The 26,797-nt window shown below is 38.6% G+C and overlaps 1 protein-coding gene across 3 annotated transcripts; it reads right to left on the minus strand.

Moving 5' to 3' along the window:
• Positions 1–597: 597 nt before the first annotated feature.
• LOC139138206 (uncharacterized) lies at positions 598–26,347 on the minus strand. Of its 3 annotated transcripts, none has more exons than XM_070706486.1 (17): positions 26,214–26,347; positions 16,588–16,977; positions 14,573–14,800; positions 13,196–13,373; positions 12,312–12,806; positions 11,559–11,696; positions 10,130–10,884; positions 9,116–9,266; positions 7,505–8,335; positions 7,003–7,338; positions 6,575–6,648; positions 5,856–5,987; positions 5,342–5,473; positions 4,759–5,042; positions 4,465–4,627; positions 3,759–3,904; positions 598–3,247 (listed from the first exon to the last, which is right to left on the minus strand). In XM_070706486.1, the coding sequence occupies exons 2-17, from the start codon at positions 16,972–16,974 to the stop codon at positions 688–690; spliced, it is 6,990 nt and encodes a 2,329-aa protein (XP_070562587.1). In that variant the 5' UTR covers positions 16,975–16,977; positions 26,214–26,347; the 3' UTR covers positions 598–687. The 3 variants fall into 3 exon arrangements, with proteins under 3 accessions (XP_070562587.1, XP_070562586.1, XP_070562585.1); XM_070706485.1 differs by having other exon boundaries at positions 14,546–14,800; XM_070706484.1 differs by having other exon boundaries at positions 13,196–13,376; positions 14,546–14,800.
• Positions 26,348–26,797: the final 450 nt, after the last annotated feature.

Genomic DNA, 26,797 nt, shown 5'->3' on the forward strand with positions numbered 1-26,797 from the left:
TCGGGTTCAAAACTTCGTCAGCACTAAAATACGTTGGAATATGGTGGAAATACAAGACTGAAAAATAGGCAGATTTACACATAGATCGAATGCATTGAAGAGAACATTCATTCCAGCTGTTGTTAGAGTGCCAAGTATAAAAAATGCGGCGTGTTCGAGTTTGTCACGGGTAGAGTCGTTAGTGGCTACCATATCAGACCAGCTGCGGTGCGGTGGTGCACAGAAATATTTGGCCACAGGATATACAAGTTATTTAGCCGTCACAATGCGAAGATATTCGATAAATCTGTCGCTTAAACGACGTTTTGTTTCGCCAATATATAGAATGCTAGAGCTCATATCTCTGTACAATAAACGATATTAGCCGACGTGCATGTCAACACGTCAGAGCAGCTGAATTTAATAGATGTACAAAACTAAAATTATAAATATACAAATACATAAATGCAAATATACAAATATACAAATTTTACATATATAGCATATACCTTTGGAGTAGAGTTTGTCAATGTTATATTTGTAGTCATATATATGTATGTTATATGTATATATATATATATATATATATATATATATATATAATATTCAAAGATATCAATAGGTACGTGGGAAAATATCTGCATATATACTAAGAGTAAAGTTTATGTCTTTGCCATTTTTCTTCAAATGTTGTAGTCTTGACAATAACTAGTGTTTATCTCTACGAAATTTGAACGGAAACCATTTCCATTTTCCACGTTTATCCTTCACTTTCACATCCTGTTTACTGCTTACTGATTCATTGAGATCAAACGTAGAGGAGAAAAATCTACCTTTCCTCTTAAGTCCCCTGTTAGTGAGATCCGTCAGAGAGGAACACTTATTGGATAGGTGATTTAACCGTCTTTCAACGGGTACAGCTGTTCTATGAATATCTGTTTTTCGTTTTATAACAGTTTCATTAAAAGGAAGGAGAACTTCTTCAAGTCTATGACTACCACGAGGTAGGCTTGCTTCTTTAGGGTTGTCGTTCTGATTCCTCATGTCATTTAATCGGATAATTCCTGATGGTTTTCCTCTTTCTGTCTTTATGCTATCATCACATTTGTCAGATGCATGAGATGTAGAACTATTGTTGATCACATAACAATCCTGACTTTCTGATTCTGATATCTCCATGTAGCCATCAGCATTTGCTTCTGACTTTTCAACAACAGGTAATGGGTTGTGTGCAAGGTCTGACTTTGGATACAGTACCTTTAAGCTTTCATCACTTTCCCCTGGATTCTCGAAATCACTTTCGAAACAATCTGTGTCAGATTTGTTGGAGTTTGGCGTATTTACTTCATGGCATTGTATTGCAGGAGTAAGAGCTGACGTTATGGGCGTCATATAACCATCTTCATCACAATCTGTCAAACTCTGGTCATTATTGCAAAAGCTGTCGTCGCAAACATCAGACAGCGCTGACACTGACTCGGTATTTGAATGATCTTGGTTAGGGAAATCATGCTGTGATACAGTCGACACAACTGCGCTTTTTTGTTCACTCTTTTCAAGTGTACTGTAATCAGAAATGGACATCATCGCCTTGTCCAGTGTTTGGTAAGAATCAGAACAGTCAATTTTCAAGGATGAATTTTCTTGGCTGTCCCTTGGAAATGAGCATGACTCCGTAGCTTGAATTGGTGAATTGGATGGGTCAGTAATTAATCGTTGACCGTTTTCTTTCAGGTTCGGTTTTTGTAGCTCGGTCTTTGAAATGTCACTGTGTATACTGTATTTCTGACCGATAGTGTCTTTTCCTTTGGAGTTTTGTTCATCGATTTCTTCGTACATATTCTCGCAATATGTATCATCGTTATTCTGGGCATGTGCTTTTCCAGCAGTGTAAGATGTGTTGTCGGCTTTAACATTATCATGAAGACTATCAGGACACACGTCTTTCTTCATATTTTCACCACGAATGTGTTTCAACGTCTGGTCATCCGTCTTGGCATCGTCATGGTCAATAATATTGAGAGAGTTCATTCTCCTTGGATGCTCAGATCTAATTACTCTTGTTTGATTACTGTCTCTCGTGACTGACTGACTTCGGTTACTTGGCAGCTTCTCATTCTGTGATTCTCTTTCAGTGTGTAATCTTTTTACATGTTTCGGACTGGTAGCTTCAACGGGTTCATATTCCTCGTCCGTGTTAAGAGGTGGAATAGTGTCATAGACATTGTCATCACCCCAGTCACATGACTCTTCGTCGATTGGGTTTACTTTTCTTAAATTTATAGTTACTGTCCTGTTCGTGGCAAGGTGTTGGTGGTTTAAATGCGTAGACTCATTGATGGTCATATTGGAACACGGCAAATTCGGTAGCGACGTCTTGTCTGTAGATTTCCGCTTGGGTATTGCTCCTGGAGGACGCATATTCATCCTATTCGGAGTATTAGTTTTGCTATATCTTGACGTTGAATCATCACAACATTCATATGTTTCCTCTTCGGGGCGTTGTGGCCTTAGACTGTATTTATTGTCAATATTTTGCCCACTATCAGTCTTGTAATGGTTCGTTCTAGAGTCATGTGTATCTCTGAGCTCTTTGGTCTCGTTCCCTGACTTACTCAACCAGCTCCCTTGATCAGACTTATGGGAGACTTCTTCCATGTTTTCAATGCTGTCAGCGCTTTTGTACAAAACATTATGCTTGAAGAGAGAGATGCTGACATCACCTTTACGATCTGTGATTTCTTCTTGGATGTACGAGACTTCAGTTTTATATTTATCTTCAAATTTCCCACTCTTTCGACGCTGTGCCATCATTTCATGACCTTTATTGGCTTTCGCAAGTGTTGCCGAAGAGAAATAATCCCCAGAAGGAGAAGGACGTTGGGTTTCCTGATCTGATTTAACGACTTTTTTTATTGGCTTGAATAGCGATAAACTAAAAGTCCTTAGCTTTTTTATTCCTGGGTTTTCATACAAATCATCATCTATATGGTTCTTTCCAGCAGCCATTTCATTGCGTGGCCTATGATAACGCTTCCCGTGGTAAGCCGCATGAACAGTTTTTGACCTACCACGGAAATCATTATACATGTAGTTGTGATCTAATTGGTCTTTTATGGTACCCTTCTCATAGTAGTTCATCACTTTATCATCGCCCTCCAGATTTTCTTCTACATCAACCAAACTGAATGGCCTCCGTGAACCTTTGCACATAGACTTATGCCTCTCTCTTTTCAGCTGTATATTTTCTTCATATGGGCTCCTTGACCTGTCGGCAAACGAACGTAGGCATATATTAATTATGGAAGAGACATGAAAATTTAAGGGAACTTTTCATGTACACAAATTTCGTGAAAAACGCAGTCCCCTTGATATGAGAACGGCTGATTTATTCACCGAGATACGAATAAACAATGATTGTTGTCATGGTAACTATTCAGATATTCCATTAATAATAAATCTTTTCGAAATTCACTCTACCCATTCATTTAGTAGCGAAGTCAAAGTCCACGGACACGCATGTGCGTTATAACTGAACCTGTAATTGGGGCAATATGTTGGTTCATTAATGAATAAATAAATAAATAAATAAATAAATAAATAAATAAATAAAAACGTACAGAAAGAAAGAAATCAGTATGCACATTGTTCGGTTCGAAATGCTACTAAATTCGTACAACAAAGTTTAAATACTCATCCACATGCCATACAAATTGCGATTGATCTTGTTTTACACAAGGAAAAGGTAAATTCTGTTTCTGACGAAAGAAAGCGCTTACCTTTTCTTGATACACTCTGCAATAACATCGAATGAGGGTCTCATGCTTCTTTCACAGAGCCACATTTTCTTCATCAACCAGAACAGCCAATCCGGACAGTTGGGAGGTTGAATTTGATGTTCCCTCCTCTTTAGAGAATCCTCGATCTGCGTCAAGAAAGTCATATGCAAAGCAAGTTAAAAAATACCTAGAGCAAACTCACAGTAGATGGTACAGTGACAGTGACAGCATCTTTAAAGTTATGGTTCTATCATTCTGGTCACCATGGCGAATCAATCAACTTCATCCTTGTCACGTGTACAGTCATGCTGAGAATTTGTAAAGTCTAATTGACCTCCTATATATTGATGTGTAAGAGCTAATGTTACCATTAAAGTAATTATATTAGACTTTTAAAGAGATGTTGTAAGTATTTGCAATCAGGTGAATACTGCATCATTGTATTTTACTCTGGAATTTCTAATAATCTCATCCAAGCAGCAAGCTATCAAAGACGAAATGATGCCCTAACATGTATTGAGACGATTTTAAGTTTGCATCACTTTTGTGATCCACTGACTGCTTCATATAAGAATTGTCTCCAGGAATAAATTACTGGTTTAATTAAGATACAAACATACTTAAAGTAATGTAGTCATTGTTAATGTATTGACTCATTAAAGTATAACACATAGTAATCGTTATTGCGAAAACATTATTAACATACCTTTGATTTGTCCTTGTTAGGGTACGGGACAAATGCCCCCTCTGGCATACTAGGTTCCAGCAGTAAGGCATTGAAAGTCTCCCAGATGAGCTGTGCAAACATGAACACATCTCCCTTTTGACTGAAAATGGCAGGTTTGTTGATGACAACTTCCGGAGAGGCCCTGACGGCATATTTAATGAAATAAGGAAACACGATGTTAGAAGCACGTGCATACGACTGCCGGAGTGCCGGACTATTTCCAATCGCAGAAATCAAAAGTAATTAAATGAACAAAAAAATTAAAATTCTTACCATCGTAAAATGTCTTCCTGCATCTGTCCTTCGTGAACGTTTTGATGAGGAGCAAAGTACAAACGTTCTTCTGGTCTCACAGCTCTTCCCCATCGACCTACTTTAGCCCTTCCCTGGCGAATGAATATGAACACTGCTTTGAGGCAGTTATGAACCCATCCTTCCTGGTGTGCATAGTCCATAGCATCTGCAACATCACCAAGGTAATCGAGTAGATCTTCCTCTGAGCAATGGCCATCTTTGCACTGCTGCAATAGATTGCTGTCGATGTAACCTTCGCTTTTCTGAAAATGAACACACAAATGGCGCGATGTTTATATAAACAAGTAATTGGCGACACAGTATTCAAAAGGGAAACATTGAGCAGTTTGTCATGGGGTGTACACAGTCGTCACCTTCACAATTACACGCGCTCTATCCAATCCGTTTACCAACCAAGTTGATCCAATCTGAAGGAGATAGTATATAGATATACGTATCGTTAACTGAAGCTTTGTGATGGATATTGCTGATGAACCATAACTGTAGCACTAGTCAAATAATGCCTTAGAAGGGTACAGTTTTCATCTATGTGCATAACTACCTGGATTCGTTGTCCATTGATATGTTCAACTCTAATGACGTTAGTTATATTGCTGTGATCTAGCCTGGTAATTGCTTCATCATCGTCAGCATTCCGTTCGACTATTAAAAACTCCTCTAAAACACCATTGTTCTGTAAATTAATGCAGACACATTAAAAATGCAGTGATTATTTAGGGCTTATAAGACTTTCATAAACAGATAAATAATGAGTGTATAAGCTCAGCAGATCTTAATATACTGTTTTCCATTTGCAATTTCACGAAGACATTACATGTCCTTTCATGGAATATTGTAAACCTTACGCATTTAAAAGAATTTTGAGTATTGTCAGAAATATTGTGTTTGCTGAATTTATATATAACAATGCTTAATTCAGCTGCAGCAAACTTAATTTGTGAAACTACTGCAGTTCTTTTAGTCCAGTACTCGATAGTACGCTACGAACACAGATCAATAGTTTTCGAGTATCTTTTCATGAGTGAAAGAAATTGAGTCACATTTATCGGCCCTACCTCGATGGATTGAGTCGGATCATCTGGAGCCAGTACTTCACTCTCCATACAAGGGAAAATGTCGCACGCAGCCCCTTGAGGGTACAGCTTTGAGTCGTCATCGAGCAACTCTTCAAAATCTATAGGACGTTCCTTAAATACAATTGAATACACAGGTGAATTGACAAGATGATAGAATGCCAAATGGTAGAAGAAGCAATATTGAACATCACAGTAACTTCAGTAAAATAGACAGACAGTCCTAGCGAACCTGCTTACGTACATACGTACATACGCACAATACAACCCTCCCTTCCCCTCCCTCCCTCCCTCCCTCCCTCCCTCCATCCATCCATCTATCCATCCACCCATCCATCCATCCGTCCGTCCTTCCGTCCGTCCTTACGTACATACATACATACATGCATGCATGCATACACAAACAAACACACACACACACACACATACATCCATACATACATACATACATACATACACATACATACATACATACATACACACACATACATACATACATACATACATACATACATACATACATACATACATACATACATACATACATACATACATACATACATACATACATACATACATACATACATACATACATACATACATACATACATACATACATACATACATACATACATACATACATACATACATACATACATACATACATACATACATACATACATACATACATACATACATACCCTTTCGGGCAGTTTTGGTTGATTCTTATCACGTATTGGCGGGTTTTGTGGCAGCAGATCCAATTTTTGTTCACCTATAACGAACCAAAAAGTATACAATCGTTAGAGGATTGAACGCCAGGATATAATTAACGTTTAATTTTATTTCATCATGCAAAGTTTCATTTAGCATCAAGTTGTCCTTGTACTCATCACGTTTTTCACATGTTGCAACTGCTTTTTTTTTTCGTTTCCTTTGGATCCACTACCTTAAGCTCGAGATGACGCGTTTTGCATAGCTTTGTAATAACTAGTGGTGGTTGTGATAAGGGTCATGAAGTTTGATTAATGGACACAAGTCGACCTGTGTACAGCCAGAAGACATGAAGGGCTAACAAATCTGTAGACTTGGAAAGGCCTGGAGTGTAAAGGAAGAACGCATAACTAACCTTTGGAATTGTATTCCTCAAGCAAGTCCGCAAGGTATTGTTGGAAATCTGATACAGTCTGGCGACAGCTTGGCCTCTGAATAATTCCAGCAATCAGTATGGTGTAAAGATCATCAGGAATACAGGCCGGTTGTTGCAGACGATACCCTTTGATGACACGCTGGATAAGAAAATTTATTGGCATATTGTAGAGCTCTGTGTATGGCTGACAACCGTGTGTGAGGACGACGTATGCAAAACAGCTGGTCATCCAGGAATCTGACATAGTGGAGAATAAAGATGAAAGGAGAGACTCCGGAGCTGAATGTCTGAGAGGGATTGGGTCTTCCGGATGACCTGGAAAGACAAGGTGCATGAACAGATCACTTAATAAGAATGAGAGAAATCGGATGGTGCCGAACTAAACACGTAGCATTTCCATGCATTGGTATTCATTGCGTAAAAGTAGTAAAATCTTCACATTTCTAAAGGTGAAAAGGTCAAAGGAAAATAAGAATAATACCTTTTATTTCCTGTGTTCTTTCGTCTTGGATCCGTTTCGCCAGACGAAAATTGTAGTACTTAACAACAACCCCCTTCTCTGGAGATTCTGAAACAAAGAAGTTGCTTGGAACTATATCCCGCAGGATAATGTTTCTGCTGTGACAAAACTGAACGGCTTCAAGCATAGGCAGGATAAACAACTTCACCAAGTTGATCACAGTCAGTAAGTCATGCTCCTTTGCTCGCTTTATCAGGTGATCTGACAAGGTCTCTTTCCATCCCTCTGAAATGATGAACACTGGACTCGGTGAGATTTGGTAGGCAAGGACGTCTATGATATTCTTGTGATGTGTCACTTTCAGGGCGAGCTCGAGCTGTCTTTTGACGTTACGTGCCTCTCTTGACTCGCTCTCATGGTCACCGACGAACTCTTTAACATTTTCCTGTGACATTACGTACACTCTGACTGGCGTTTTGTCGAACTCCGCATCAAATGCGTGAAATTTAGGATTATGAATATACGTGTCTGGACCTTTGCCCTTCTTTTGTGCGCACATGCCTAGACCAAAGCGGCCAAACGCCCTCATAATAGAATGTTGATTAACCTTTTCCACTTCTTTGATGCTAATATCACTACTCTCCCCAGGCTTTGGATTCTTCGCCAGAAGCTTTTCTGTAAAAAACTTTCTGACATCTTTGGATGGATGAAAGAGAGTAGTCGACTGCTTGATGGCGCTTGTCATGTACTGTATTTCACTGTCTTTTCTCTTGCGAATTATGAATGACAACAATCCACCCAGTCCCATCAGTTTTTTAGGTTCTGAGCCCTCTAAAACTTCGGTCAAGAAATCTGAAATCATAAGAAGAGTAAAGAGAAGGGCTTTCAATCGTATTCGTATAAAATGCGTATATCCGAAAAATGCGTCACACACTTTCGAGAGTGTCATGGCCAAGGTGAAACAGGTGAGTTCAAGACCTGGGACGACCTGGGAAAGCTTGCCACTGGGGAAGGTTGGCTTTACTGCTCATTCATTCCCTTACCAGGAGAGTCAGTCAATGAAAAATGCAGTTCTCTTGGGTGATTGGACGAAAAAATAAGATAACTGAAATAAGAAGATCTAGATTTTGACGTTAAAGATGTGTATGTAAGAGGACAAACTCATCTGACAACTTAGGTAGATTTCTGTTGAAAGATTGTATCGATGATCCACACAACGCTATTATTAAATGTATTCACACGTTGCCATTTACTGATTACGTTAAAGAATATCTGAAGTATGTATGTCACACATGTTTAAACATCATCCTTCTTTCGCTCTCCGAACAGAGAACGAGTCTTTTGGATTTCTTTGAACGTCAGTGTTTTTCAAATGGGCATAGAATCGTTCTTTATCTGTATTACAGTATGTGGTAATTCTGTGCTGCCTCTGTGTGTAAGTGTGGGAAGTTTTTGCTGGTTTACTGTAACTATTCAATGAGTTGATGGCTTTGAACTGTGTGATGATACCAGAGCTAATCATTTACATTGTACATAAAGTGCCTATCTCACGCACACACTGAGTTGTTGCACCGAATTGAAACCCACTGTAAATTCAGGGGTTGACGTCTATATGCAGGATACGCCACTTACCGTCATCAGTAGAGTTCTCAGTCAATGCGACAAAGAGTTGCGTAACATGAACCAAAAACTTTCTGCTGTTCTCTCTTGACACTTGACAGACTATTCTTTCAAATATTCTCAGCAAGTTCAACTTTCCTTGGAATTCCTCCTGTGTGTTGACCTGCAAGAGACAAAGTCAAAATTGATATAGACGCAGTATATATATACTATCATATATATATATATATATATATATATATATATATATATATATATATATATATATATATATATATATACGATCATAACTATAAACCTGTATACAACAATTTGCTTCCCGATCGCGTTTTCTCGTTTTGACTACTTCAACGTAATCCTCTACTGTAACATTGTGTTCACCGTTTTCTTTACGAAATGACCACTTACTATTAAAATGGCGGGAGTTTGAAAAATGTTAGTTTTCCTTGCTTCATCGATCACAACTGAACATAGTCGTAATGCAGTCACGGTGAAATACTACGGTGCTTGATGGTTAGAATTTAACAGAATATCTGAGAAAATTGAAAGGTATCTTAGGGTTAAAAATTATAAAGCGTTGCATTGCATGGGCTTTAAAACTGTTTTACAACCATTTCAGTAATAGAGCGCGAAGCCACTGCGGTGAACTGCGATAAAACTGCTTACACTAATTAGTTTCAGCTGTAGCCGTGGCCACTTTGGTGTTGAACAAGGCTACTTGATAAAGACCAAAAAGTCTGCTTGTACAAATGCAAAACTAGCTCTGTCTGAGGCTCGAGTTGTAAATGAGAGTTTACGATTGGCATCCTGTGTTCAAGATTAATATACAATGTAACATTACCATGCACTGGTCCATGTACAAATCTTTTTTATTTCAACTTCCCAAGACAAGCTGTCTGCATGGGACATACAATAATGTCGACTTTGCCAGCTGGCTACAGCTGAAACTAATTAGTGTGAGCAGTTTTATTGCAGTTCACTGCAGTGGCTTCGCGCTCTATTACTGAAAATGGTTGTATATCTTACTTTGTGAGCAATGTAATCCAAAACGAGGAACTGCTCGAACCAGAAAAACTTCCTAATTCGACTTGCAATATCATCTACAAGGACATCGGTTGTCTCTTTCGTTACGTCATCGATGTCATGCATGACACTTGTAAAATTTTGCAAATCATTGGTGAATCGATGAGACGGCAGCTGTGATTGGCCATCACTCTTTGAACCTGTTATCGAGTCTTTAAGGGTTGGCAGTCTGTCTTTTGCTTTTTGGAGTATCTTCTTTGAGTAGTCAAGAATAAACTGATCCAGCGTCAAACTTGCACTTGACGGTAACTTCTTACTTGCAAAGTAAGAGGCTACCTTGACAATGCTTAAGGCAACGCTATCATCCGTCCTGTCCTCTGTGGCGCAGGCTATGAATAACTTCTGTAGAACCATGATGTACACACGCAGCCTTAAACATGACGTTTCACAAATCATAATTGAGCCCCCAAGCAAGTTTTCCACCTCTGTGAGGTCTTCGAAGGGTGGAATGTCGAGGATCATTGACCATTGGATTGCCTCCAGCGCAAACACTTGGACATCTCCGAGGACTCTGGTACAAGATGCGATAAATGCAAGCTGCGGGTAATCTCTATCTCGACGAAGGCGTGGAATAAGTATCTCCTTCAGATAGCGAGTAGCTAACTTGAACTTTGAAAGGTTGCATTTAATGTCCCTAAGATTGTCACATAGGTTTCGGGTGGGCATTTTGTCGAAAAATTCCCTCGAAAATTGTTGTTCTGAAACACAAGAGTACGAATATCCTTGAAAGGTGAGGCAAAAGTTATCACTTTGATTTTAACCACAAAAGTGCAAAAGCAGAGACTGAAAGAGAAAAGCCATGAAAATGTTCTTGAAGAGAAGTAGGTGGTATTGCAGATCAGAAACTAACCTGCTTCGGAATCGAACACACACAAAAACACACAGACACACCTACACACACAAACAGACACACACATACCGGTACATACATGCATAAATATACAATAAAACATGCACAAATAAATCAATACATACAAAATAGAAACACTACATACCTATTGCAAACAATAAATTTAATCTATAATTAGAAATTAAGAATGGGAATCAACTGACGGCCTCTCGCGCGACCTGTTCGAAGAACGAGAGCGATAACATCGGGAAAATGGACCTTGGTACTCTGTTCAATGTTCTTCCGGGAATTGTACCTCATACACTCGTTGGCTGCTGATTTTCAAAGAATATATCGCTAAATTAAAACACATCACTATACCACATTCCCTATATGACTGTCATATCGGTATGGCAATCTGTTTCAAAATTGAATATCCATTAGTTATTATCCATTAGTTATTATCTCCACACCTTTACCACTGTCCCCTGATAAGTGATGCATATCATTATGCGGAAAGGGTTGACGATAAAGTCGACATACCTGCGTCTTTTATGTACTTCAAAGAGATCTGTGGACCACATGGTGTATTTGTCATTCCATACTTTATGGATACAAATTGCATTTGCTCGTCGGCAGTTTGCGCTGGTAACAGTGGTCTTGGATCAATCGAGGGTGACGCTGTAATAGAGAAAATGGCGCAAATATTACTTACAAGCGCTTTACGAGATATCCCTCTTTTCAAAGAATGACTGTTTTAAAGATACATGAATTTATATCAACGACACTGTAGTTTAGAAAATAAATTTACTCAATTAATAAATGTATCAAAAATGTCACACCATAATTTCTTACGAATAAGATGATGCCAGTAGGTTTCATATGATAATCGATAATGCCCTTTGCAAGCAAATATCGGCAAAGGCCTGGGGTTTAAACAAAACAAGTGTTGGCTGATTTTAGATTGACTGATATTTTATCAGCGAGTATCGGTTGACGCTCAAGCACTTACTCAACTATTTTGGGTTTCGTGCATTTAGTTTTTCATTCACATTTAAAAGTCGATTAAAATACAGTCTCATGTACAATAACGCTGATCTGATATTTTGCTCGACTACCGACTCGAACCGACTCAGCAACTAATGCATTTCTTTTTCTGGCTGTGTATCCGTAGAGGTAGCCTTGTCTAAGATCTAGTTGGCCTGAAATGGATATATTAGTGATGTTGATGTTGATCGTTAAATACGACTGGAAATGGACAAATTTTAAAAAGAAATGCTTCGGTCTGTCACTTACACTCAATCACTGCGGGACTTTCTTTGAACTTGCTAATACGCTTTCTTTTCTCTATCCCTCGCTTCGCTTGCCTGATGAACGAATCGAGCTCATTTTTCAGAAGCTCGCCAGTACTTGTGAAATCCAAGCAGCCGAGGCTTTCAAACATACTCGGCATGGAGACCCCGTCCGACATTTTGATGCATATGATACAACAGTCTTTGGCATTTATGCCACCTTCCAGGAAGAGCTCATGGAAGAATTTGTCCGGGAAGTCAGTGTTGAAATCTCTCGTCAGCGGTAAAACTGTCACCGGGTGTTTCTTCATGGCCTTTGAGATGCACTTCTTCTGTGATATTGCCACAAATCTGTCTTTTTGGAGGAAGAAATATGGAAGACCCGCCTCGTCCAATGGAGAAGTTATTTTCTTTTTCATCTGTTTTAAATCTTCGTCACACTTGGCCACACCCATGACAAAAATTGAAAACTCGCCTGTATTAGTCTGGACGTAAGAATCTAGGGAATAAATGTCAATAAATAACTGTTCACATACAATAGACAGTTCAATATCTCCAATAAGCGGTCGTGTTAGTGCGTGTGTTAATGAATGCAAATGTGCTTCAGATTTGTTACGATTCACAAATGTTTGGATAATGAAGGTGTATCTACAATACCAAAATCAAACGCAGTATCATTTTACAAGCAGAGATTTAGTGACAGGAGAAGATATGCGATGTTTATGATATACTGAAGAGTGCTTTACGCAATGAAAAAATAGCAAATAGCGAGTTTCTTGAAAACCTCATATTGTGAAGAAAGATGACGACATGGAAACATTGTATAGAAAATTTTGACTTCAAGGGTTGTGATGTATTTTGTGTTTTATAGGTCGTGTTTCAGCTTACCTGTTGATGATGTAGACGACAATGAGTGACACTGTGAATATTCTGTGGAGGGATACCCTTCGCTGGAGTTGCAATAGTCTGAATCAACCACAGCAGAAGAACACAATTTCGCGTCCAGTCCGTATTTGGCGGAAGTCTCGGGACCTGACTCGGCAATCCCGGGACCAAGATTTTCAGGCTGCTGAAACGATAGATTAAGACGGGTTAATTAAACTATGTTGCGATTGAATAAACTATTTCCGCCTCCAGGTCAAAAAGAATGAACATGAAAGAGCTAGTAGTGCGACGGTGAGTCACATTTACTGAAATCTCCGACGCCGTTAATCTAAGGGTGGCTGGGTATCAATGCTCCTTCCAGAAATTTTGTAAGGTGACCCCTTTTCAAGGCTTATTAACAAAAGATACACCTCTTTTTGTAAAATATTCGAGTAAGTCAAACCGAAACACCTTTTTTACAAAAAGTGGGAGAGAGAGGTGAGATTAAATTACAGTACAGTTACAGCCATGTCAATGTAGAGCTAGAAGATTGTCTTCGACTTAAACACATCGATATAGTTTATTATTATTGTTGTTGTTGTTAAGAACTTTAATGCATTTCGAATCCCGGCTTTGAAAAGCATTAAAGCTCCTAGGATTTGAACCATTTCTTGAATTTCACATTTGGGTCTGTTAGCTATTCTAATATGTTAGCTATTCTAATCCTTTTCAGAACCATTTTTTGGAAAAATACCCCTTCCCTGCTTTCACGGAGCCCGATGATGAATAAAAGTGCCCCTTGCCACTTGGTAAATAAACCTTCTCGATTGCGATGAAGAAGGTGGACTCGATGCAAACTAAATACAAAATGCTTTTCTGGTACTATTTCGAGTCTCAATGATAAAATTAGTTCTAGTCAGTCATTTGACAGAATTTTCCCCTTCCTGCGTGTTACAGCTTGCACAACAACATAAGGATGCACTCGCTTCAATCAATCAACCAATCAATTCATTTTGCCGCGTACACGGCACATCTTTCTATGACATTGCAGAGACCATTATTTCGCATGGTATCTGCACATCAATAGATTGTTTACAACCACAATAACTGCTGAACTAGGTCACCTTCTGAAGTGTGGTCAGAGTTCACGGTACAGGAACTTTTATCAGACAATTTAGACCCAAATCCTGTAATCTCAATTCATCTAAACATGCTTTTGTAAGTGGCGTCTGTTCAAACTGTATACACCTAGTTTTGACGAGTGGTTAATACAATACCAGTTTACGTGTGATTTGAAGTCATATAACTGTAAGAGATTAAATAACATTTCTATGAATAATTCATCTGCAACATTTGTCGGCTGGGGGCGTATACCTGAGGTAGATTTTCCGTGAACCTCACCGTCCTGTCAGATACACGGTCCTGTACTCTTCCTTCATTGACACCATGGCTACCAGAACGAGGTCCTGGATTCAGTTCTACATCTCCGGCTAGGTTCACTAGCAGCTGTTTCACATAGAGGAAAACTAGGACGGCAGCAGCGTATCCAAAGAAAGAGCATGTCCTTTCTAATGTCCAGATTTTGTAGCTTTGTCGACGTTGTTGTCTTCCGAACCTAAATTTCCAACCCTGAAACACAGAAATAAATTCATGAAAAAGACATTCGCTATCACTTTTCATGATATTTGCAGTGTGTTTTTTTTTCTGTGTACAACTACCTTTTCTCAATTTGCCTACTCCCTAATGCCTAATATACAATTCAACATGTAGTATACGAGTGTGAAGACAGCTATTTCATCGTTCATGAGTGAATTTTAGTCCGGATTAAAATTCAATTTGCAACAATAACGATGCACTTTACACATGTACAAGTTGTGTTGACAGGCTGAATAATGGCTTGTTCATGGAGTAGATCAAGAAACCGCCATTGCTACATACAACAAAAATACTGGAAACCCATCAAAAGTTACAGCTGTCCCTGTAAGAATTTGGAAAAAGTTTCTTTGACATTGGCTTTTTTTGTCAAGGCCTATAGTGTTACGATAATTTTGGTCTGCACTTGAACTTGAAGACCAGATGAAAAATCAAACCATCCGATTTTGGATGAGAGATCAAAGTTCACATATATACTTGATGGCAAAACTCCTGACTGACGGTACATTGAATATAGGATTAAGAATCAGTCAAATACGATGAGAATCAGTCTGCAATTTCTCTGATGAAACTTTATTGATGAGAAGAACGTTTTGCTCTTTCTAAGATTACATTACTTCAGTTTGAGGAAATGTGACATGTTATTTTCTCGGTAGGGGTCTCACTTCAGAATTGCTCTCCTGTTCAACCTCATATGAATGATTTTTGCAACATGAGAGATATTAGCGGCATGTTTCGTCTGATTGGTGCTGGAGGTAAAATTATAACACACCACATGCTCATTCCGTGTCGCGATTCGCTAGAATACGTCTCACGTGACGAGAAAATAGATACGTCGTCTAGTCCCTGAATCAACAAAAGTGACGTCAGAGGTTATTTTTTGAAAAGCGACCTCGGGGTAATAAACGGGCGCTATAGCCCTCATGACCAGTAGGTGTTTAAGGATGTACGAGCGGTACGCGCGCGTGGAATTTGTCACTTCCCATAGGATTACATTGAAATTTGCTGGAAAATCAATTTCTACTAATGTCATTTTCATGAAAATTTGCACAAAGCTCAGTCTAGAGAAATAAATAATACTGATCAAATAAAATTATATGGTCACCGCGCTAAATTTTGAGATAAACAGCATTGAATTATTTCGTCCATAGAAAATGCATTGGTGAAAAAATGCTGACTCAGCACTTTTTCTCACAAATGGCAAAATTCATGGTCATTTATCTCACAAACGAGCGCGGTGACCCCTATATTTTATCACACATTTTGATAATACTTACAAAGGAGAATCCAAAAATTGACAATTTAGAGAAATGACATTACTTTTCATTTTACCGATCGTACATCCTTAATATAACATCACGATGCCATTTTGGTGTGTAGAGATTTCCTAGGGGAAAGACAGCTGGTAGGAGGAGACCCATTATGTGAAATACTGATTAATTGAATACTTATGAACAGTTCACACACATCTTGTGTATCGGACCGAACGAATACACCGGCTCTGAATGGCATACAACGCTGTGATGTAACATATTATTTACAATTTTTGCTCAGCAGATTCGATCAAGTTTAACCAGCTCTTGCTTCCGAAATTTTTCAGTCCATCTTCAAGAGAGAAGATGCGAGTTTGTCCTCCATTATGCATGCAATCTGTCCTTTGTAGAAAATAACTTTCACAGTTAAAACCTCACTTAAACTATTTTAATTCTGTAGTCATGGATTCCGCTTGTCTTGGTAGGTTTTACATTGATATCATCACTCACCTTTCTCTGTGTCCCACATTCATTATAATGGTAAGATAAGTAAATGAATGCGGCCTTTGAGCACTGGTGTCCATTTTTTTCTGAGCTTAAGTTAAGACTTTGCTGACAAGCTGTTGCCCGATACCGTTTTGCGGCATTGCACTCTTCGGCCATCATCTGAAAACCTAGGTTCTTCTGAGAGTTTTCGGGTACAGTAATACTACAAAAACGATGTAAACTCCAATGTTCTGTTACAATGTGACAATGGTAATGGGTTTTGCATTCCGTCAACATTCGATGGACTGGTGGGTAGTACTCATTTTTCTCCCTGTTAACTTTCAGCAAGGTAGATCGCAAAACAAAGACTTGGTGATTATAAATGAACACCATTCTGTCTTTTCCGTCCATAACCTAGGAAAGACATGTGCATTTATGAAGTAAAAATATTACACGCCCAAACAAGGTGTCAACGTACTGCCACAATGACAAATATAATAAATTATTTCTTTCGTACCCTTAACTGTAATGTGCCTCGTTTTTGATTTCGCTTTCCTACACAGCATGCACTGAACTACACTACGCCATATCAAGCTACACTAAAATACGCTACACTAACCTACACTACGCTACACTAAACTACACCGAACTACACTTACATTCACTACACTGCGCTGCTTTACATTGCTTTCGGCGTGACCTAAATACTAACAAATGGTAACCCCCTATCTTACTGTACTTTTTGCACTGGGACATGTTTTAGGTCAGAGACGTGTAGTACCTTAAACTCAACTTCATCATTTTTTTCTCTTTGAAAGAACTTTCTAGGTGTTTCAATGTGTCACTTTCTGGTTGTTATTATACCGGTATCACATCCTGGAATGTGGACTACCTTAGGACTTCTCTTATTCTACCTATGAACTAAATAATATTCAATAAATACGAATATTAAAAAGTCTCCTGAATAATTAATTGGCTCTCTCAACTTCTCTTAAAGAGTCATTAATGTGTTTTGTTGAAGATTTTGTTTCAACTTTCAATTGCTTGTCCAGAGTATCACAACTCCATTAATGAAACCGTCATGCCAAGCAGTAACTGTTGTACATTTATTCTCATTGTATAAGGATAAATCGACGGAAAGTACATGTACACTGATGGTAGAATTTGACCGGTCGATGCTTGAGGTAACATCAATTAGCATATCAATGCCAGGTATATGCTGTGTGGGGATTATCTGAGGAGGCAAGACAGCTGACTGGAGAAGACATAAGTCAAGGTCTTGTTGAAGCACGTTGCCAACACAGTTTTTCAAAGGAATACTTCTCATCTAAGATGACAAGGAAACCCCCTAATAAAAACATGATTAGCAAAATTAAAATGCCTCTTGTTCAAAATGCAAGAATGTTATTGCCAAACAAAATAGTCGTTTAGTTATATAGCATTCAAAGAACATAATGTGAAAATTTCAGAAAATTTAACCTAGCCAGAGTGGAGTTAAGAAATCTTGAAATTGGGAGAAAAGAGAAGCCAGGAAATCAGATAATTTGCATACATTTACATAAATTCACACATTCTACGACTGCCTGACAAGCTAAAAGTTGAACCCAACCAATATTTTAATCTTGAGTTGACAAATTAATATAAATTTAATGAATGTTTTCAAAAAAGGTAATTTTGAACAAAATGCGCTGTGTTGGGTGCAGCGCCCCTTAATAGATCTGCATAATGACGCAATGCTAATTGGGGTAGGGTACCATGATTTCATGGTATCAGATCGGTCAGCCCCTACAGCCCACTCCTGGCATGACTTGCGATATACTACCGGGTTCTTACAAACATCATTGTACTGAATTACACCCGTGGCCACTTTAGTGTTGATTAAGCCTGTCTGGTGCAAGCAGAAATTCTGTTTGTATAAACGAAACAAAGTGGTGATCGGTGTAATAAATGTAAGGTTCACTATCGGCACCCCACTGTTAGGATTGAGATAACGTTCTACTAAAATGTCTCGCCTGCCCAATTCAAATCGATCACAACACTGCACTGTAGACACGCTGTAAGTCTGCACTCCGACAATGAACATCAATAACAACGGTCGCGAATATCATAGGGGCAAATCCTTCAGGGATGACGTAGCAAGCTTGATTGTTCAAAATATAAGAGATTGTAGTGGCAATCCGGCACCTAGCGAGGTATCACGAGGAGCTTACAAAGAAACAAGCAAGCGTTTTAAGATAAGCGTGGAGGGAGCCAGAAAAGTTTGGAAGAGATGCACATGTATCAGGACAAGTTCCCTTCAACCGGGATGAGAAAAGTGTCGTTCATATGGTTACACACATGTGAATACATGTACATGTAAAATGCTACCCCGACTGTACTTTACTCTTACCTTTTCTCTCGTACCAAGTGAAATTGGAGTACGTTTATTCACAGTTTGTAGGAAAGAAACATGGCTTAGTGCAAGTGAATGTTTATTTCGAAAGTTTTGCAGTCAAGACGGGCGATGTCTGTAATTTAATCGCTAACACTTTCAAATTGACATTTTCTCAATTCCCGCGTCTGAACAGAGTCTGAACACGACACTTGCGATACACGCTGTAGTATCGTTGGTATTCATTCACTGCAATATTGAAATCGGCGCAAAATGTGTGATGTTTTCTAACACTGACTGCATTTGAAACACATGAATTTTAGCAGATACTGAGTACTGATAGGGCAAATGCTGTGGTCAACGTCATTTGTATACAGTGTATTTTATAATCACTCCGTAATTTCAGGCTAATCGGCGTGTCCACGGGGTACCGATAGTAGGATCATTATCACCACTGATACAGGGTAAAGTAACCGTTTTATCACCCTTCTGCAGACAGAATTTCTGCTTGTACCAGACAGGCTTGATCAACACTAAAGTGTAAAAAAAAACATTTAAAGGAAAACATTGAAAACAGGATTTGGATAATGTTTGATGTTTCCAGGTTACCTTGCGAGACGGACAGGAAGTCAGAGCGAATTCAATAACCTGATTTATTATGTAAATGTCTCTGTGTGACCTAAATACAAACAAATTGTAATTGTTTTCTTGTCAGTTTTCTTTTGTTAGACCTGGAGGCGATCAGAGAATGGGGGCTGTAAAAGGAACAGCACTCCACACAGAAATGAACGTCACGGTGCGTCACCTTCGACCTGTGGATGTTTACATTATGCAGCCTATCTACTGTGTTTAGTTATTTTTAGAAACAAACATCAATCCATAAAAATGTCTCATGACAGACACTACACGAGGGAGTGACATGAAACTACACTGTGCAAAATCTTTGAAATCTTCTTCACTTAGCACTCTTTACACATTTTATATATCTTCCAAAAATTATATATCTTCCAACAAATTTAATTACTTTGCGATTATTTTGGTTTATCATAAATTGAGACAGAGTATTTCTGTGATAACGACAACTTTAAGTCCGACTCATCACACTTAACGATAATTTACGCGCTTTGTGTTAGTAGACTGACAATTTTTTACAAGCACGATATAATTTTTTATCGCAAGGATAATTGAACTTTCTTCTCGTCTTTCCGTCTGCCGTTTGTCTAATTTGCCTATACACTGTATGTGTGATTGGTGGCATATTGTTCGTTGCCTATTAAAATGTCAACGTGTGACAAAGTTCACATCAATCAATTTATGTAATGATTATTTACTTCTGGGGAACCACTATGCGTTCTGACATGTTCTCTCCTTTGACTGTTGAAATGTAATCAGTATTCAAGGGTTCGGCGAAACAAACAAAAAACCGGGAAAAACCAAGACAGAAAAAACACACTACTTAACAACACGGAACTAACTGTACTCCGGTCATTTCTATTTTCGATAATAGCCGGAAGTGTGGGTGGCATGATCTTGTAGTGTCTACCGTTTAGCCTTTATCTTTGAGATGCAGTAAATCTTTTAAAGAAAACTCGTTACTGGGATGTACAGCGTGGACTCTCAAATACCAGTACATGTTGAATTCTTCGAGTCTTGTGTAAACCTAATCTTCAAATATGATATCAGTCGGCGTAGTAGTGTCTGAAAAGCCCGTAATTTTTAAACGTTTACAATCATGCCACTTTAAAACAAACGTTTTAAAGTTCAGTTGTTGAAATTCACACTTTTAATTATAGTACCGGTAGAAATTTGAAGTCAATCGTCAATGTTTTGTAGGGAAAAAGCTTTACAACTTCGCTACCACAAGCAAAACGGTTTTTTTTTTCTGAAAATCTGCCCCAAATAATGTTGTACAAATTTTTGATTAACGGTGTTCGGAACTAGATTTGTGAATTCGAAAGCTGCACTCTCATCCCTTTGACGAATATGGCTCCACGTGATAATTACCATAATTGCCAATTAATTACCGAATCACGGTCCCTCAACTTTGGACCGAATCAATGGATTAAAACACCATACATTCTAAATAATGAGAATTAACCAGTTCCCGCCTGTATATAAGAATTCTTTCGCAACGTTTGTTTGAATTACCCTGTTCTACACGAGTACACAAGGGGGGCACGTTCATACATTAAAATTCATTTAAAATTCAAAGATTTTTAAGGACCTTCGCCAATTTTCTAGGACTTTTTGAGGTCCAAAACACATACTCCAGGTATCACTTTACAGATTTTAAATATCATCTAACAAACATTTTCATAATGTCATGGCCAGGTATTTTGTGATTATCGAAAATTGTAATGAAAACTTTTTACACATTCCTCCTCGTGATCGTTCATTATCACGAGCATGCGTATTGACATCAAGGGCGTCCATGCATAAAACACAACAAAAACGATTTATTATTTCAAAGAAGAGAGAGAAATAATTGCCAGCCACTGTATGTCTGCTGTAGATGGTGCGAGCAGTGACCATGTCGGTTGTTAGAGAAGCAAACAATGCCTTTGGGAAGAACCATTCGATATCCGAGAGGGGGCTGGAGGATTTCGGAAAAAAATTACTGCAAGCCAATGATGAGAAAAAATGCCCCAACAATAGAAAGAAAAATGCTACGAGGGAGGCTTCCGAGAGCTTTGCTGTGATGCAATGAAATCAACTATGATAGGAAAAGTGTGACTGCAGACAATGGTCCCTTGAGCTGCCGTCTACAGCTAAATATGTGGTCAAATATATTGAATCTTTAGAGGCCCAGCTTTCGCTGTACTCCTTAATACGTCGATGTAAATGTAGTTAGGCTGAGTTACACATGCAATACGGCAAGTGTTCAAAATGTCGAAATGTTTCATTTGCAAACCTATGAAAATGGATAAAGTGACTGATACACGTCAATTATTGAGTAACAACAAAAGATTTTAATATTATCATAGTCTTAGATGTTATCAATTACTGATTTCTATGAACTGGTTACAGTTCCAAACACGGCGACAAATGGACGTTTGTAGCTGCTTCATAGTAAACCTTGCTCACAAACACAGCCTCGCGGAAGTCTGCAGTGTAACAACGTCAACCATTAATCAAAAATACAGTGTGACATAGTATGGCGAGTAATCAAGGCCAATATTCGAACTCCCAATTCTCAACTATACAACTCAACGTTCAACATTCACACTCCAGGCCAATTTTCAACTATACAATCAAGATTCAACATTCAAACTCTTAATTTTCAACTATACAACTCAACATTCAACATTCAAACTCCCAATTTTCAACTATACAACTCAACATTCAACTATACGACTCCACATTTTCAACTTTCGAACTCCCAATTTTCAACTATACAACTCTACATTTTAAACTTTCGAACTCCCAATTTTCAACTTTCGAACTCCACACATTCAACTTTCGAACTCACATTTTCAACTATGGAACTCAACATTTTAGATTCGTATTCCCCATTTTCAACTATCGAAGTCATAGGTCCCCCTAGACCACTAGCCAGCGAACACAAGCCAAAATGAGCATACGGAAAAAAATCGTCGGTGTCATTTTACATGAAACTACTTATCACTTTGTTAGGGAGCCCCAAACATATTATGACCTCGCAGTTAACTTTGGACGACTCCGAGTTCGTTCGTGACCACGTCAGTGGTAGTTTGTTTAGGCTGCTACTTGACCGTGACCCGCCTGACAGACGGGGAGATGTGTCACGTAGGTGTGAGAGTCTTGTTAGACTTTTGTCACAGTTAAGTGGCATTGGAATGTGTAGTGAGCGTATTGTCCAGCTAGTGCAAGCCGCTCAACGTGAAATACATGATGTTGAACATAGTGGTCACGGTGTAATAAGGGGAAGTGGCTTCACACATCAGCCATCTCGTCTTGTATGTGCTTTGGTGTGTTTAGTGTCTGATTGTGTTTTGGCTGTAATAGTGTGGAAATTAACAAGCGAGTTGTTAATTTTAAAATAAGCCATGGCGAGCCACGCACGCATGCTCTTGTCATTAGACGACATGATAGCGACCGAATTAGGCCTAAGTGATGGCGGAGGTCGGCGGTAAATCTTGAAGTTATAGCACCACAAGTGTTTCCGGTTCATATTTTTGGACCCTCTAGAACATCACATAGGAATAACTCTAAAACTCCGAAACGTCATGTGACGTATCTATGACGTGTTCTGACGTAGTATAGCCCAGAAGGAAAAACGTGGGTAACTACAATGAAGCAAGTTAGGGATGCCTAGGGAGAATACGAATCCCAAATGTTGAGTTCGAAAGTTGAAAATGTGGAGTTCGAAAGTTGAAAATGGGGAATAGGAATCCCAAATGTTGAGTTGAATGTTGAGTTGTATAGTTGAAAATTGGGAGTTTGAATGTTGAATGTTGAGTTGTATAGTTGAAAAATGGGAGTTCGAATATTGGCCTTGATTACGCGCCATAGACATAGTAGTGCCGAACACTGTATATAGAGATCACTGTATGATAATGTCAGACATATTTGAGGGAGTGGATTACATGATGCTAAATGTTGTCAAGTATAATGGTATAGTGCAGTTTTCAAGTGACCAAGGAGGAGATCCTTGAGTGTTGGGTAGGTCAGTGGACTGGTAGCAAGTTCAAATTTTATATTTAGTGGTTTGTTAGTGATACGTGTAGCACTGATCCACAGATCCTCGAGGGGCTATAATCATCGATCACACTCTACCTGCGTAATTTTATTAAGCCATACCTGGATCCTTCATAACTGTGGATTGCAATGATATCCAGACCAATTTTTGCAAGTCATGTGCTTTACCATCAAACAGTAAAATTAACTAGTGCTGGTATTTCAGAATCAATGACTTATATTTGTGTTACTGTTGCGTATATTCATGCCTTGTGCACATATAAAGGGATTTATAAAACAAATACATAGTCGTCATATGATCCCTTGAATGTTTGGATATCATATCAATATATCTTCATAGCCTTGTTTAAATCTTCTGTGGGCGAAAGGTAAAATGTGAACGACCTTTTTATATGTTACATAACAATGATACGTTTCACACATTGGCCACTTCCCCAGAGAAAACTTCTGTAACAACGATATATATGAAAATACATCACGAAGCATACAAACCGATTTTGATATCATAGTCCTTGACATATTCCTAGCGAAAACAACATCAATCAAAATCGGTTTTTTGCTTCAGTTAAAGGCACTTCATAAATTGAATAATACTCGAAATACTAAGAAGGATTTACACAAGTTTTCTACGATATACCAAAGTCTCTGGGCGCCCCTAGGCGTATCAACGAAATTTCACGTGGCGTACAGAGAGGTCAATATTCTATGCGGAAGTATATGTATGAAGTATGTATGAAGTGTAGACACCAGTAAAGTTGAAAGTAAAGAGAGATTGGATGGTCGCTGAGATTTACTTGACCATAGTTTTAGATGAAAACTGTCATGTCATGCGTTCATACAACGAAACTTTACGTCACAGGGATCTTTAGAGGGTAAGCACTTTCACTTTCAAAGAGTTTCGACTCATCGAGTGAAACAGTTATACTTGAACCTGCATGGGAGGTATTCACTGCATTGATTCCGGCAATGTAAAAATGGTTCGAGTGAGAAGCGGCAAAACTTGACTTGAGGACTTTCTCACAACAAACGTCGCTTAGGGAAATATGGATTGCCCCACTGTTTTGACGAATCTGTAAAGGTAGAGTTGACTTTTCAGATCCTCAGATTCAAATCCTCAGATCCTCAGATTCAGATCCTCAGATCTCAGACCTCAGATCCTATAACTTCAGATGCAGATTCGAATTTACAAGCCTTTTACAATGCCTGTATTAACAGTATGATTGCAATATTTGAAATAATAATTTGAATATGACATGTGCAAGGCAGTTATGAAAACAAAAAAGTCTACATAAACGTTTTCGCTCAACAAGTTTCAACGAACACGGGTCTACAATTACAGATTAGCTAACTTGCTTCTTCCGACCCCTGAATTCTGATTTAGCTCGGGGTCACTGGCGTCCAACATGGATTAGTTATATTCCCTTGCCATTAATATTACGAACGATGGTAAATACGGACTGTCGATAGCCAGCATTTACATGATCGTCGCGGTCTTGATCGTTCGATCGCGGGTGTGTTTATCTCTATGAGGGAACGCTCACGTGATGACATAACAAGTGGAATTATTGCGAACCCTGTCTTCGACTGATGACGTTCTGATTCTGAGATCGAAGTTTTTAAGTTCAAGATTCCAGATAGAAATAAAATAATTTCTAAAGCCTTTTTAAATCAAAATTATATTTTATATTACATCAAACTTTGAAAATTGTGAAATTTTAATTCCGAATCTGCGTCTGAAGGAATAGGATCTCAGGTCTGAGATCTGATCAATCTGAGGATCTGAATCTGAGAATCAGAAAAGTCAACTCTACCAATCTGTGAACAGTTTTCGTTACATGTGTTCTCTAAGTGGCGCACCGTAAATCGGATAATTTCTATATCAATTCCGGGAAATAAAACGAAGAAAATTGCCACACCTTGTCAGATACTTCCTTTCTCGCTGCTTGAAATGCACACACATGAACCGACGCCGAATACAAGCAGAGGGCATAGACCACTTTCAGAATATTCTAAATGGAGGAATATCTACAACTTCATTAAAGCTACACTCCTTACGAAGTTCACGTACTAGAAAGGCTTGAACGTGCTATGAAAATGAAATGCATATTTCTGTGATGGCAACATTTTAGAAACCCTACAATTACAACAGTTGCGAGAGTAAACTTGAACATTAATATCACGGTGCACAAATGCAGAAATTAATACAACTTCCATTTCCGGGTTGCTTTCCTTGCGAGATAACATGTAATTGTACAACATTAGGGCGGAACATTGCCATCGAAAAATATAAAACTAACATATATCAATGCCTGACGACCATGGACATAACATATTTTGAACTCTTGAAACTCGAGAAACTTTTATCCTGACAGTCGTAGATCGATTGGAAAATGACGAAGTAATTTTAAATCCCAAATGCATTGAAAGATCATAGGAATAGACTATTTTGTTTCGGGGTGATATCAGGGATGTAGAATGACTTAGGCGTACGACCGATGGCCTTTATCACAATCCCTCTACACATAATACATGCACATAAGTCAACACGAATGTTGATATTGTACGTGCCTCTTGTTGTTATGTAGAAATGTTCACTATTTACCTGTACATAGCCAAGATTCCGTCAACAAACTGTATGCCAGCTACTCTTGAATGCAGGAAAAACAAACTCATATATCCGAACCAGTCGACACCTCAGATGACACTGTTGTTCGACAGTCAGTATTAGCTTAAACATCGGCTAAGTTTAGTGCGTTGGTACTATGAAGGGGTTTCCCCAACTACGTCATGTCAATAGATAGCCAAAGGCTGGTAGTCTACAGAGCACTAAAGAAGAGTTATTTATGCCCATTAAATGTCATTGTTCAGATTGTTGCTGACGCAGTCGGGCCTCGACACCCATATACAATGGTTTTTGACAATGGAAGTGCTCTCCAACGGTAAGCTTAGAGCTATACTCGCGTGTGACTTCTTAGGTCTGTGTTATGTCCATGTCCATGGTCGCGATGTATTTTCATTGTGCATACTTACAAAAATGATCGACAGGGGACCAACAGGGGTTGATGTATGTTAATTTTATCTTTCATTCATTTGAATATTTTTCAGCGAAAATTTATAGAAAGTCGGCATTTTTCAAAACAATGTCAAAGCAGCATGCGAATTTCGCCTTCGCATGGCAGCGGCATA

This window comes from Ptychodera flava, chromosome 8, assembly GCF_041260155.1.
Source record: "Ptychodera flava strain L36383 chromosome 8, AS_Pfla_20210202, whole genome shotgun sequence".
Lineage (NCBI taxonomy): Eukaryota > Metazoa > Hemichordata > Enteropneusta > Ptychoderidae > Ptychodera > Ptychodera flava.